Below are 14,887 nucleotides of genomic sequence, written 5' to 3' on the forward strand. Positions count from 1 at the left end.
GTGTGGACAACAGAGTGAGCTCAAGGATACCCTAGGCAACTTGGAAAGACCTTATCTCCAAACATAAAGGGAAAACAGAGTCATGAATACAGCTCAGTGGTAGAACTCTTGCGCAGATGGAGGCCTCGCTACTACCAATACAAAAAGTAACATGGTCTCCATCACTGATCACGCACGTATGTAGGTCACCGTGTCCAGCTCTCCCCCCTGCGCCCATGCAGCCTTATTTGGAAAGGGGAAGATTTTTTTTTTTACCTTGGATTTAAAACAAACAACGCCATTAAAAATGAAAGAAAAGCTTCTGATAGAAATCTTAGACAAAGTATATATATCTAATTAACTTTATTTTGGAACACTGTACAAACTCCAGTTTAAAAAAAACATGTAGTGGTCATTCAGTTACATACTGAGAAATGGAAGACAGACCACAGGCCAGCTGTCATGTTGAGCTATGCTTTAATTACACGTTTCTAAATATACTAACTTGCTGGTCAGTTGCTTCTTTCTCCCCCTTTCATTTTTCTGAAACAGACAAAATACATGATCTATTGCTTTTCCCTTTTCTCTTTATGACCTTGAACTTTAACATTAATGGAAAAACCTAAAAACCAGAGAAAGCCCACAAAAATAAGTCGTTTCAAAGTTAGAGACAATGCATTTTTTCTCATTTATTCAATTCACTGCAGGAAGTAAACACTAAAGGATTTAAAAAAAAAAACAAAAAAAAATTCACACTGTAGTATGTACAATTCATGACATCACATAAAGAAATCAAATTTTAATAATAAAAATGGCAAATTATATCACTAAGCAGATTGCATCAAAACTGGCTGTAAACCCCAAGACTCTTACCATGAATGGTAATGTGCCTGTACTCCAGCATTTAGGAACAATGAACTGTTCCTGGTTATGTTTTCAGTGGGATTTTACGATTTGTGAAGTCGCTATGTGAGTTCTTTATGTTGAAAGTGGTTGATTAAAAAGAAAAAAACAAGACCCTTGGATTCAAAGCACATTTTCTCACAAATCATAAGCCGCAGAGGTCATGTCCAGAAATGGAATACTGTCGTTTGTGGACGACCATCTGATCTGACTTAAGACATTTTCTGTCAAATGCACGGATGCACAGGGTTTCCCATGCACTTGTCATGCAGCAGGTAATCAAACTTAAATAAAAGGTTTATTTTATACATTTGTCCAGACTTGCAACTGTATACATACATGCACATGTTTTTAAACCTGTCTGATTATATTTACACTTAATACATGGAATATACAGGAACCAAAGAAATTAAAAGGTTTTTCTGTTGCATTAGAACAATACAAAATATGTATTTTTTTCATTAAGGAAATCATTATTTACATCACCTTTAAAAACCAATTTTAACATCTTCATGTAACAAGTCAATATATATATATATACACATTTATATATATATATAAAATATATACTCTCACCAGTTTATTCTTCTGTAAGATGTGGCAGAGAATAAACAGGTAATGCTACCTTACTGATGTCAATGAGAGCTGTGGTACCCATTCACAGATGACTTTATTAGGAAGAAACTGCCCACATATCGAAAACAGTCCTTGAAACTGTGTCTGTGCATATGTGAACCTACATATGCACACACAGTGAATTTGTGGATGTATGCCCTTTCTCTTCTTTAAGATTTCTCTAAACAAAACATGAGGGATATTCTCTAGTAAGTCAGAACAACATTCTTTATAGTCCTGTTTATTTTTGCATTACATATTCTCATTCCAACAGAAATGAAACAAAACAAAGCATAGCGATGCTGGCCCTGGACATTTTCCCTGACCTAAGTGCTGTTGCATTGTAAGACGACTGCCTCCAACTGAGGACACCAGCATCCCACGATAGATTTCTAAGGCTCCAGCCCTTTCACCATGACCAAGAAAAAATGACTTAGTGTAAAGCTTATTTATATAGTGTAGACAATGAGATTGTCACAGTATAAACATGGAGTAAAGAATCTTCACTGGCCAGTGGAATTTTTCATAGCAGAAGAAGCATACGCCTTCTCCTTTCTCTGACGTAGCATAATATACACTCTGATTACCATACAACAGATCCATTAGCTATTTACAAATCATCTTGAGAAAAAAATAACCATTTAGAATTTTAGATAATTAAGAAACAATGTCCATTTGTAATATAAAAAAAAATCTTAGAAACAACTTCAAGTACGTACGACAACTTCAAATAAGCTTCTTCCTACGTAACGGCTGAGGACCCAATAATTTTTCCACAAGTCAATTAATTGTTAACCTGGCTCAAAATTGAAAAACAAAATATTGTCTGGTGGATGAACTGTGGACTATAAAAATGGAACTTAAAATCTAACTTGTTTCGAGACTGAAATTCCACGTGGCTCAACTCTCTATTAAGTTCTTTCAAGACAGTATCAGTGTTTAGTTGTGATACCTGCTTAAAATGAACCGATCCGTGAAGGGACTGTGAAGGTCCTGTCATGGATAGGTAAGTGCCCTTTGATTTGGTTTCAGGGAATCAGAGTTTGATGTCTTTCTTGGGTTGAATCTCTTAGCTCCATAAGCACTGCAGTGCAGAGGACAGCTTGAATAGAAGGTAAGGGTGTATTCAAGAGAGGTTTCCCAACCATCCTGGGATCACCTGAGTTTGCTAAGTGGCCCTGTTATTCCACCCCTAAGGCTAATTAAGTTAATCTTACTAATTAGAGCAAATAAATAATCACAGATTTTCCTGAGATGTTGACCCAGATAGGAAAGTTGTCCCCTCTACCCAATTTTTTTTTGTCATAAAAAGTATTCTGAACCCGATTTCCAAAGATATAACAGCAATATAGGAACTACGATATTGCAAATTTTGAGTGGATATGTGACTGTATTGGGGGAAAATATAGGCATCAAATAGTTTCTTTAAAGTTCCATGTTCTGGAAAAGTCATTAAGCCACAGTTTTCAAACATCAGTGTGCAGAAGAAACACATACAGAACACGTCAGGATTCAGGCAGAAGGAAGACTCCTGGGTCCACTCAGAGACCCTGTTCTGTAGACCTGAGAGGCTGCCTATGAATCTGCATGTTAAACAACTTCTCCAAATAGTCAGATGGTACGAATGCAGGTTCTGTGTCCAGAATGAAGAAACCCTGGTTGTAAGGGTTACAGGTCCCACAGGAGTGGTGAGGATTAACTTTCAAAAGAGATGGTGAAAACCATCCCGAGAAAACCCATTTCTGCTTTTGTTAAAAATGATTTCTAAGTAGTCAATTATTCAGGAAACTGCCCGAAGGTGAGCATTACCTTCTCGAATTTTGAAAAAGGAGGAGTATTAATTTAGTAAAGTAGTCAAAATATTTAAAAAATGGAAATCGCCTTTTATTTTTAAGGATCTAGTAAACTCCCCTCTATTGTAATCAATTGTTACTAAATAGTACAAGGTTTAAAGAAATCGATATTGAAAAGGTCTGGGGCGGGGCAGACACATTGGGAAGCGCAAAAACCCTTCCAAGAGTTAAAAAGAATTTTGTCTAGCAAAAGTGAAAAATGTAAGCATTGCCTTTTCTTACTTTTAGACGGATGAGGTGTGAATCAGCACGAGGCTTCTGGGTTTTTCCTAATTTGGTTGTCTTCCAAATAGCTAACAATGTGCATGTTACAAACATGTTGTGTAGACTGGCTTCTGAGATAGGAAATGAGAGACCCCAATAAAGACAGCAAGTTGCATCAATCCACTACTGGTGAAGTTGTGCATTTTAATGTTTACAGTTATAAAACAGGTTCATTCGTAGGCTAGTCACAGTTGTCATCTGATGCATACAGAAATACTAAACAACCAAACCTCTAGCTTCCCCATGACATCTAATGTTAAGCGGAAATGAGTGTGCATATTTAAACATCACCAGTGACCGATACTTTCAAAAGGAAGGAGTTTCGATTACAGCATGCTTTTCTCAAATCATGCTCTTATCTATACGGGTCTCAAGTTCACACCGATCAGTTCTAAAAAGATCCCAAATGACATGGCAGGTACACCTTCACTCGCACTCTTTTTTTATGGTGAGCACGTTTCCCAGGGGTCCATACGCTTCTCCGTTTGTACTGTGCGGGCGGGAAGCATTATTTCCCATATGGCTGTTGTAAGGGCTTCTGAGATTGAAGAAAGCAGCTTTAGTTTCTGCGGCAGGAAGCATCTCTTCCTTGACTGTAACCTGTGAGAGACTCTCGGCAGATGAAGGCTCCCCCCAGATGTCTTTGTCCTGTGTTTCTTGTGTGGTAACAGAGTTGCCTCCTTTCTGGAGCATGTAATAGAGGATTGGGTTGGTTTTGGTCAGTCTCGGAGAGTCTTTTTCATACTCATTCTTCTCCACATCTGTGATGACCCACTTAATGGGTCCCTTCTCACCGGGCACGGGCACAGAACAGCCATTCAAAAGCCCAGGTTCTGGCCTGGACCCTACACAGCCCAAGTGCTCTGGGAAAGGAGAGCTCAGAGGGGTTTTTACCATTCCTGGGTATGAAAATGTCCTATGATCCACACAACTGCCAGGCTGAGGGGAACCATACATCAGTCCATTTAAAGAAGAAATGCTGAATTCAGGTTTGCTATTGGGCACGTTGTTTTTGTGTCCTTTCTTTTTATTGTCGGTGACAGAGTTACTCCTGTGTGGGGACAAATCTCGCACACAGTTCTCTGAGAGAAGCAGCTGCTTAAGAACGTTGAAGCTTTTGCTCTCTCTGGCCCAACTCCTATGTTCACCATCGCTGGCTGAACTGTGACCAGCAGAGTATTTATAGTCGAGATCATTTCTGCTAAATTTCAGCTCCTCCTGATTAAGCAGCGACCCATAGAGTACTTCGGGGCCACCATGATTATTGGCATTATCTACGGCACTATTTTTCATCTTTTTAAATGGGTTTTCTAGTGGTTCCGTATAAAGCTTCCTTTTTTTAGGGACCATGCAAAAGTTCTTGGATTCCAGGGGTGTCAGCTCACTGTTTCTGTGACTCTTGTCCTGATCATCTGCTGGGTAACTCTCTTGATTCTGTCTCAGCAGTCGACTTAACAGACCGTTCTTTGAGAAAGAAAAATCCTGAGGTGAAGCAGGCTCTGATTTCAAGTCCTCTGACACTGGTAAGGCCGCCGAGCTCCTCTGGATGGTGGGAGTCCCGCCTAAGAACGGGGTGCTCTTGGCATCGTGGTTTAAATGCACGTTTGTGTTGTGGGTCTGGAAGTCATCACAGGGCTCAGATTTAATTTTCACCATCAGTATCTGTTCATTTCCGGGTCTCTCCGAATGCTCCTGACGAGCCTCGTCCAGTGCGGGAGCTCTCTCTTTCTTCTCACTCTTCCCTTTGTTGGAATTTCCCAGGAGCAACTGAAGGACAGTGCGTCTTTCCAGTAGGTTTTCTATCTCACAACCAGGAAGTCCTGGTTCAGGCCCTGCAGGCTGACTGCTGAAGGCTTTGTTTTCTTCAGCTGCATTTGCTTTATTTGAGAGCAGAGGGCTATTTAACCTATCGATCAGACCGAGAGGTTTGTCTGTGTGTCCACTTAACAGCTGTTTGCTGGGTCTCTGCTCTTCCCCTGGCACGGAAGACTGCATTCCGCACTGAGCCAAATTCTGTAACAGTTTGCTGGCGCTGAACGTCGCCGAATTTTGTGCACCTTCACTCGGGGCTGGTTTCTCTGCTTGTGATTCTTTGCCTTTTGTGAGGTCCATCAGGTGGCCAGTCACGGTATTTGTTAGTTTTGAAGCGGGAGTACTGCAGGCATATGGCGGGGAATTCCACTTGATGACCAGAGAGTGTTGAGAAAGATTGATGGGAGATTCTCCTTGACTGGACGTGTGCAGCGGTGGAGTGCTCACTGGGGTAGTCCTGTTGGTGCTGGGGCTCTCAATGACTGAAGTCCTTGTGTAATTCTGAGGACTGAACTTAGTCACATCGCTGTGGACTTCCTGAGGGCTGGCATTCCTTTCAACACTTTCCTCAGTTTTATGGCCAAGCAGCAATTGAAGAAGAGTGACTTTCTGGTGTGAATTCAGCTTGGAATTTGTTGAGGTATCTTGATCTTCTTTGATGTCAACACCGGGCACTTTGGGATCCCACGTGTTTAACAAGGACTGGGTTAGGTTCTCAAGAGAAACGGGACGCTCGGTTTCCGGTTTCTCGGTCCGGTGTTTGCAGGACAGGTCTATGGGAACGCAATTGGAGTATGAGCTTTCATCCCCACTGCTGTCATCTGTGAAGCTAGGATTGTTATCAGAGTACTCATCGATCGTGGTGGGTGTGCTACTCTCAAAACTACTTCCTCTCTCGTGCTGGCTGTGCCCGTTCATCGGCGTGGGGATGGTCTGGCTTTTGAGAAGATGTAAAAGCAAACTGTTATTAGCGGCTTGCTTTATGTTGTTTCTTTCCAGAGAGTTCTTATAGCTTGTGTTTTTGGGAGAGGAAGGAACACCGCACATTGGATTCTGAAAGACTGCTGCGTTATTCTTGCTAGCCGCCAGTTTGCTTGACTGTGGCAGTGTTCTGGCCTGCCCGTCGAGATGGCCAGACACCCCCTTAGAGAGCTGGAAACTGCTCATGTCCTTCTGACCGTTCTCCTGCAATCTGGCCATGGCGGCGAGCCTTTCACTTGCTGCCTGATGTGCACTCTGTGTTTTGAGAGCGTGTTCCCGAGAGTACTGCTGCAGGTGGGCCTCACTGGAAAGGAGCAGCGCTAGCTGGCTGCAGGCAACACTGGGCTTGGGGGAGGCGGCGGGACTAGCCCTTTTCTCCACCATGCTGGCAACAGCCTGTAATCTTGCAGCACATGACAAGGGCTCACTCATGACCTTTGTTCCACTTTGTCCGACATGATGAGGTGATGACTCAACAAAGCTATCTCTGATAAGGTTCGGAGTCACATCAGGGAGGGTGGTACCTGACTTCTGATCCTTAGTTTTACTTTTCTTCAGCAGAGTTTTTAAGTGACTTGAGGCCACGCCGTAGCACCTTAAATCCTTCTCCACTTTCAACGACTCGTGGCTGAGGGCATATCCTTGCTCCTTGAGGCTCTGTCTAATCTGCTGTGACAGAGCAACAGTCTGCAGCCTGGAGCTGAATGACTGGAGCAAAGAGGCCAGTACTGTGCTATCCTGTTTGCCTTTAGGCACACTGTCAACCATGCCAACCAGCAAAGCCTCCTTCTTTACGTTTAAATTCACGATGGAATCGGACAGCCTCTTCCGCTGAGCCGCGTTCCAGTCCTCAGAAGACTGCAGCAGTCTGGCTTTTTTGAGGTGCAGCATGCCAGATCCCTGGTATGTCTGTGTACTGAGAGTGGGACCATTGCTTTGACAGGTGGGAAAGGCACTGCCAGAGAGGTTAAAGTTCTGGTCTTCTTCGCTGTGGCCAGCAGACTTTTTGTCGACGGCAGTACCTGATCCCCCTGCTGCCTGATGCATTAGTAATCCTTCTAGGTAAGTTAAAACAATAGAATCCGGATGCACATCAGAGCCAAGCTCTTCTCCATGAGTCATGTTCAATACAAGTGCTTACAGGGGCTCGGCTTCTGTTCACTTTAAAGATGCTTTTCTTGTCGGTAAGATCCGCCTTCAGGAAGCGAGCGTCAGTCAATCACCTCCCATGGCAGTCAGGCAGACAAGCACTGTTACATCCTGACCAGGGTATCTTCTGGCAGTGACGTCTAAGAGGCAGGCAAACTCCAATGCAGACTACAGCCCTGATTACCGGCTACGCAAGGACCAGTCTCGCAACTTCCTTAGCGCAGCGCTGGCATGGCACCCAGGTCTTAGGGAACACACTCCTTTTCTTTCTTCATCTTCTGCTCTTCGCCAAACGCACAGAACAGTATCTAAAAATACAAAAATAAAAATAGGTAAGGAGGAACAGAATTGGAATCATGCTCATTATCTATAAGGAATGGAATACAGCATTATGGGTTTCATATAAGATAATATATAAATATATTAAACAATGTACACCTATACATGACAGCCACATCCATTTGGGATGTGATTTGTAGGTGAGTATCCTTAAAAAGACTTTGTTGCAACAGAAGGATGAGCTGAGGCCTTGTGAAGACAGTACGGTCTATGAAGGGGCTCCCATGCTATACCCTAACATACACTTACGTGCCCCACTCTTTATTTCCTACCTTCCCTGAAAAGCTAGGCGGCAGGCTAATCATCACCATTTCCTAAATCAGAAATCACACCGGATGTATAGCTTAATGTCAGGAACAAAAATTATACACAGAAGCTCCTTCACGGTGCACCGTACGGGGCCTATAATTAGTACACTCGGCACACTAGATATGAGACTTTGTGTATTGATTCTGCAAAGGAAAATAGTTATTAAAACATGCCCGCATGTGCACAGCTATGCCTCTGCCCTCGGAAGTTTGATAAACATGAACCTACAAGACTGAAATCATAACTTGGAAATTGTACACCGGAACCTCATCGGCGTCTCACAGAGATGGATGGCAGGAAATCCCGAGTATGAACTTCTCCTCATTCACAGGTCATACATACAGCTCTCAGATCTACATGGAGATCTGTTTCAGGATTTGTGGAATGGCATGAAGAGGGGGCGCTATGGCAGGGACTGTGAGCACTGGGCACTGAACACGGACACCGTCAAAAAGTAAATATGATTAGGAAATGGCCATAAGACTGCTTTAAAATTTTAAGCGAAAACTTAATAAAAGAGAAATTTTAATATTTTTCATTTTCTGTCTAAAATATAAAGAAAGTTGATAAAGAGTCCTCTTGGAGGAATCAGAATTTGACTGGGAAGGTGATGCCACTGACTTGTAAGCCACACTAGATGAGCATGTGCAGAAAGCTTAATATCCAGGTGGATTTTCTCAAATTCAAGAATAAAATGAGTGAACAAGGACTCGCTGAAGATAACAAGAAAGTCAGTGTTTTCATCCATCAGTCACTGAACTGAAAGGACTTCATCATTCTGAGCTTTTACTGTCGGGAAACCAGAACCCTTTCTGTCCACCAAGTCTCTGAACAGCCAAAGTTCAACGAGAGACTCTTCATTAAGTGGGAAAACGCTGAAGGCTGGCTCATGACAGAAGAAGTCAGAAGGAGAGACATGATGTGAAAATGAGGCCATTTATTCAACTGGTCACCACAGTTGCAGTTAATCTAAGAATGAAAAATATTTACCAATTACTAAGACAAGGAAGGTCCCTGCCCTCTATTCGGCATAATTAGCTGTTGAAAGTTTTCAGAGTAACACATTCTGGATGGAAAATAAAAGAAAATATGTTGAATTCATCATGCTTAGTAAAAACTTTTAAGTATGACTCTACAAGTAGGATCTTCCGGTTTTTGGTTTTTTTTGTTTTTTTAATGTCCTGAGAGATGACGCAGCATTATGGGTTACACAACTGGTCTGCAGATGGCTTCGAGGATTGAAGACACTTCCTGACTACCTCATCTTGTTAGAAACTCCATTACTTTCCTTTTGTCTTAAGCGCAGTGACTTGAGAAGATCCTTAATCTTATCATCCTGCTGAGCTTCAGAAGCACCTAGCTCAGTAAAGCCCATCCCTGGGAGAACCTGGATTAACTGAGACCCACCCTGGATGCAGAGAGCATCATCCCAAGGTCTAGGAGCCCACAGGAGGAGAGTGGAGAAGCGGGAAGGCACAGCAGGCTTGGCCTCGCCCCCACCAGGATGTGAGCGGCTCTCCACCCAATGAACAATATTGAGCATATAAGCCTAGAGTTGTCTGTTCTTAAGTTGCTTGGTTCTAGCATTTCAACATATCATCAAAACTCCAACACTACTCCTCCAACAACAAAAGGGAAAAATGCTTAAAAGAACACGTAATAAAAACAGCATAGAATATACTATATACATACTGAATAAATATATGATAAATTATATATAACATATATATATATATATATATATATATATATATATATATAACTATACTCTAGAAACACATTCTGGATGACATACAGTTCAGTGTCAAATGCTTGCTTCCGATGTAGGATGCACAGGCCCTAGACCCTGGGTTTGTTCTTCAGTACCACGTACACACAAACAGGTAGATCACCGTAACTTTAAAACTGACTTCTATGCAAAGCAATCCTTATTATCAATTACTAAGTATTCTTTTAATAAGTCAAGACCAAAACAGGGTCTAAAGAACCATGATTGTGCTCCAGGGACTAAGTCAAGTCACAGAAATTTAATGTAATTCTATTAATTTAATACAATATCTGTTATTCAACAACATTAAACTTGTAAAGCAAACCTCCCGTTTATTGACTTAAAATTACTTATAAGCATAAAAATATCTTTTAGATCTTTCTTATGAAAGAAATTTTATGGGTTCTTAAGTATGCAGTAGAAAAAACAGTATCTCTGGGAGAATTATAAAATGTAAAATATGAAAACATTTATGGAATCTTGATCCTATAGTTAAGATAGATATTTCGACATCGAATGCTTTAGTGAAACACCTATCAATGTCTGAACTATCTTCAGAAGACTGAAAATTCAGAAAACAATCACTAACAAAGTTACTCTGGTAGAACATTTCTTTTTTTTTTAAGTCTAAATCCATAAATAACATAGGGGATATAGCGTTTAGGTTTTCTTTCGCATTTCTTCAGAGTGACTCGAGACCATTCTTTTAGCTTTCAAAGTCTATTTCCCAATCTCTGTCAGGATGGTGAGTACCAGGCTAAACAAAGCCTTTTCTCATGGAGCTGTCTATCTGTAACATGTGTGCAGAGGGGCATCTTTTGAGAATGGGGCATAATTTCTACTGAACTCAACTACAGTTTCTCCATGCTTAAAATAGATTTGACATACAGACAGAAGCCCAAGGTCAAGGTCACGGATCAGCAAGAAAGATTACCAAGAGAACTGATGTAACAGCTGGCATTTGATCAAAGCTCCCAGGGTTCCTAGCACACTCCACAGACATTTTGCCTTTACTCACAGGATACACTCTGGTTTAAAAATATTCCTTTCATCTTGAAGGCAAGATCTTCTTATACTGTTTTCATTAAAAACCATGATTCTACCTCGGCTCAAGGACAACTCTTTTCATCTCCGACTTCTGAATTTTCACCTGTGCAGAGGCACACACATACACACGCTTGTGTTTCTGTTTGCTGTAATTCTTCATCTTCACGATAATTTTGAAAGTAAACTTAATTTGCATATCCCCAAACATACCTTACTTCCTTACAAATCCAATCCAAATGTGATTGAAGTCAGTACTGCTTCACAGTATCTCAGACCACGCCTAGATTTGACTGCTGAGTAGTGGTTCTATAGGAATGTTCTGTAATATTTCTATCCCAATTGCTACCAAAGTGCCTTCTAATGAGATTATTATCAAAGGTGCAATGATCTAACAAAATAACAAACATGCAAGGAGAAGGATATACTTATAGATCTGTAAATTAATTTCAAATCATCATATCAGCTCTTGATGCAAGTTTAATGTGGCTGGACACGATGACATATGCTTGTAATCCTAGCTCTCTGGAGGAAGTGGTGCAGCTGATTTCTCCATGAGTTCAAGGCCAGCCTGTTCTGTAAAGCAAGTTCTAGGACAGCCAAAACTACAAAATAAAGACTGTCTCAAGAAACTCAGGGGGTTGGGGGGAGCAGCACACTCAATATCAAAATTATTATCCATTAATTACTTTTAAAAATCGCAATCTATTTCTGCCAAGAAATGGAAGTTGCACTGATGAGTTCTTATAGAAAACAAATAAAATTCCTGGTAAAATATATCCTTCAAGTTGTCTTAGTGAGATCACTATCAGTTAACGATGTATTGGTCCTTTTTAACATATTGCCTAGGCAAAAGTACTGAGTTGCTGTGAACAGACCATAATTTTCCGGAAATGGTAAATATAACATACCATTGCTCTCTCGGTGCTGGCCCAGAACACAAGTATGTTTAGATTGAATGTTTCTCTAGGATAGGTAAGACAGATACCACTACAGACATAATCAGTGAACAGACGGACATGCATAGCGACAACATCTGTAACTAGGAGAATTTAATAAACCTGACTTCAGATGTTAACCACAGCACAAGGATACAATATGCATAGGGATCTTGGGAAAGTTCTGAGTCTTTACTTTATTAGCGTGTGCCCTTGTACTTCGGCTGGTAAGTGGAAGACACTGTCATACCATTACTGGGCTGCTTTAAGTGGTCTCTTATTTTATTAAGAGATTGCCAGGCATACTTCCCTTGACCTCTTTCTGGCCCATCTGTGTGCGTGACCCAGTGTTTGAAGTGTTCTCTAGTTGCGGTCAGGAACTGCTAATCTGAGACAGCTTTAGCGCTATTCAAAAGGAAGTCTCTGCCTTAGGGGTGGCTTGCAGATAGCCCTCACCATGGCACCTGCCACCAGGAAGTAGATTTAGACAGGGTCGGGAAAGGAGGGGGGATTTAGCAGAGCACCCTGGTGAGCTGCCAGAAAAAATAGGAAGAGAGTGGTGTAAGTGACATGTCTGGCTTTTGTGACTTCACACACTGGGCTGAGAATATGCCAAAATGACTTTTCACTTAACAGCGATGAAGACAATAATAAAAAAAGAGACAGAGGATCATTGAAGAAAATTAAGTGTCGGCTGCTAAGGAACCAAGTACCTTAGCCATATGGAACTCACCCCTAGTCTGCTATGTTGGCTCACCGCAGGGCAGCGAGTACACAGCAGTCCAGTGACTCTGGTGGTTCCTTCTCTGCCTGGTTTGTCCAACGCTGAAGTCACTTAAATCCCTGCGGCAACAGTTCTTAGTGTTTACATTTTGCTTCGAGGTTTTGTTTCACTGGGCCTTCCATTAGAGCATTCATAGGCACAGATAATTTGTTTTATGTCTAAAGTCTTATCAGTACCCCTAAGGACATAAGTGTGTATGGGAGAAGCCCTGTGGTATGGGGTATGGGAGAGGGACTGTGTGCTCGGTAATTTTCTTGCCACATGTCCTTCTAATCCCCACTGTCTCACCCTCATTCCATGCAACAAGGCACAGTTACGAACAAATACCTCAAGCAGGCAGCGGTCTCGCTAAAGTACAGACCAGGGGCAGCCTGAGGCTCCACAGCAGTCAGAGGAACTTTCCATCATGCATCCCACCTGCAAAATCGCGTCTCCTTTTGTTTGTTTGTGTACGCCTTCCTCCACAGTACAGAGTAAATTCCTTATAGGCAAGAAGCAGATCGTCTCATCCTGATGTTCACAGAACTGGGCATAAAAAGTAACCTAAGAATGCGCAAAGAAGTCAACCATGTGGGTCTCAGTCCTACTAAACGTGGAGCAGGCTATCTCAACTGTGAGCAGCCTCGGTGCTGTTTCTAACATCTGGCTTCAAAATTCAAGACTTGTTTCTTCTGAATATAAACTGACAAAAGTACAAAATTAAAAAGTAAAAAGGGTGGGGTTAAGAATTTAGCTCAGTGGTTGAATGCCTACTTAGCACATGTAAGGTTTAGTCCCTAGTAACACAGAAAAACAACAAAAATCCCCAGAAGTAAAAATAAAGGTGTTTGTTTTAATCTTCCACGAGGGACTGCTATTCTGGCAGAAAATCAGAAGATATATGCGTCTTTTGAACAAACATTTTTTTTTTATTTTTGCTGTTGTACAAGTCAGAATACAAAGATCATGTCAAAAGTAAGTGCATGTTTTGGAATACTGGTGCACCGCCCCCTTTCCAATTGTTGCCCATATAGAAAGAAAGATGAGTAACACTCATTTGCAATTAAAATGTTACTTGTAAATTTCTCTAGATGAAGACATATTAAGAAATGAAGTATCATGCTGAAAGAGTTGTTCTCTAAAACCAAAGGAATCACATATATTATGAAAATAATTATGAGGCAAAACAAAGAAACGTTTTAAAGTTTTTGATTTTACTGTACCAAATATAACTAAGAACGTATCCTAATGTGCATTCTAAATATTGATCACTGAAGTAATATTAGTTAAAGAACAAAGATTCTACTTATATCCATATAGTTGGAGAACATCGAATAGAAACTTTCATTTAGCTTGACTAAATAAAATAGTAAAGTGATTCCATTTGAATATGTACAAGTGCTGCTAGGAAGGTGGCTTGTGGCTAAGAGTGCTTGCTGTGCAAGTGTGATGATCTGAGTTCAAATCTCACCTAAATGCTAACACATCACAGAACTATCTGTAATCCTACCGCTCCTACAGGAGAGATGGAGGGTAGATATGCAACTCTCTGGAAGTTTGTGAGGCGGCCAGTCTGATAGCAACAGAGACGCTGTCTCAATTCAGACCACGCAAGTGGCTAGACACTGAGACTTTTCCCTCCACATACATGCCAGCATTCATAACCAGAAGACGGGCACACATGTACCCACACTCTGTACACATGCACAAGCACACACCACACACACACACACACACACACACACACACACACACACACACACACACACACCACATAAACACATAAAGCACCCATGAATACATACAGATAACAAGTCACGCTTTAAGATCCAATTGAGAGAAACTGAAAACCAACTCATCAAAACCAGACGTTGCCAAGCTGTACTTCTGGACCCCGAGCAACCTGCTATCCCAGGGTGACTGCCATTCCCCTGCCTCCTCTCCTCCCACCTTCATTGACCTGCTGAGCCAGAACCACACAGATAAGCTTCCCTTCCCCACCAAACTGGACTTTCCTGAACATTAACACAGATGAAGAGCATACAGTTTACTGTGTCTGTAAAACACTGGCCTATGGCCATCATTAGAAAGACCAGGGCAAGCATTTCTGGGACCCGTATTAAAAAGTGAAGGTTCGGGGTTGGGGATTTAGCTCAGTGGTAGAGCGCTT

The 14,887-nt window shown here is 41.5% G+C and overlaps 1 protein-coding gene across 6 annotated transcripts in view; it reads right to left on the reverse strand.

Moving 5' to 3' along the window:
• Positions 1-325: 325 nt before the first annotated feature.
• The window catches only part of Nrip1 (nuclear receptor interacting protein 1), an 83,649-nt gene continuing 69,087 nt past the window's right edge, over positions 326-14,887 (reverse strand). For 3 of the 6 annotated variants that reach the window (XM_039088449.2, XM_039088448.2, NM_001100560.2), the window contains one exon: positions 326-7,864. In XM_039088449.2, coding sequence (XP_038944377.1) covers positions 4,041-7,529 — 3,489 coding nt within the window. In that variant the 5' untranslated portion in view covers positions 7,530-7,864 and the 3' untranslated portion in view covers positions 326-4,040. The other 3 variants (XM_039088446.2, XM_039088447.2, XM_063270607.1) reach the window with 3 other exon arrangements.

The sequence above is a fragment of the Rattus norvegicus genome, chromosome 11 (genome assembly GCF_036323735.1).
Source record: "Rattus norvegicus strain BN/NHsdMcwi chromosome 11, GRCr8, whole genome shotgun sequence".
Lineage (NCBI taxonomy): Eukaryota > Metazoa > Chordata > Mammalia > Rodentia > Muridae > Rattus > Rattus norvegicus.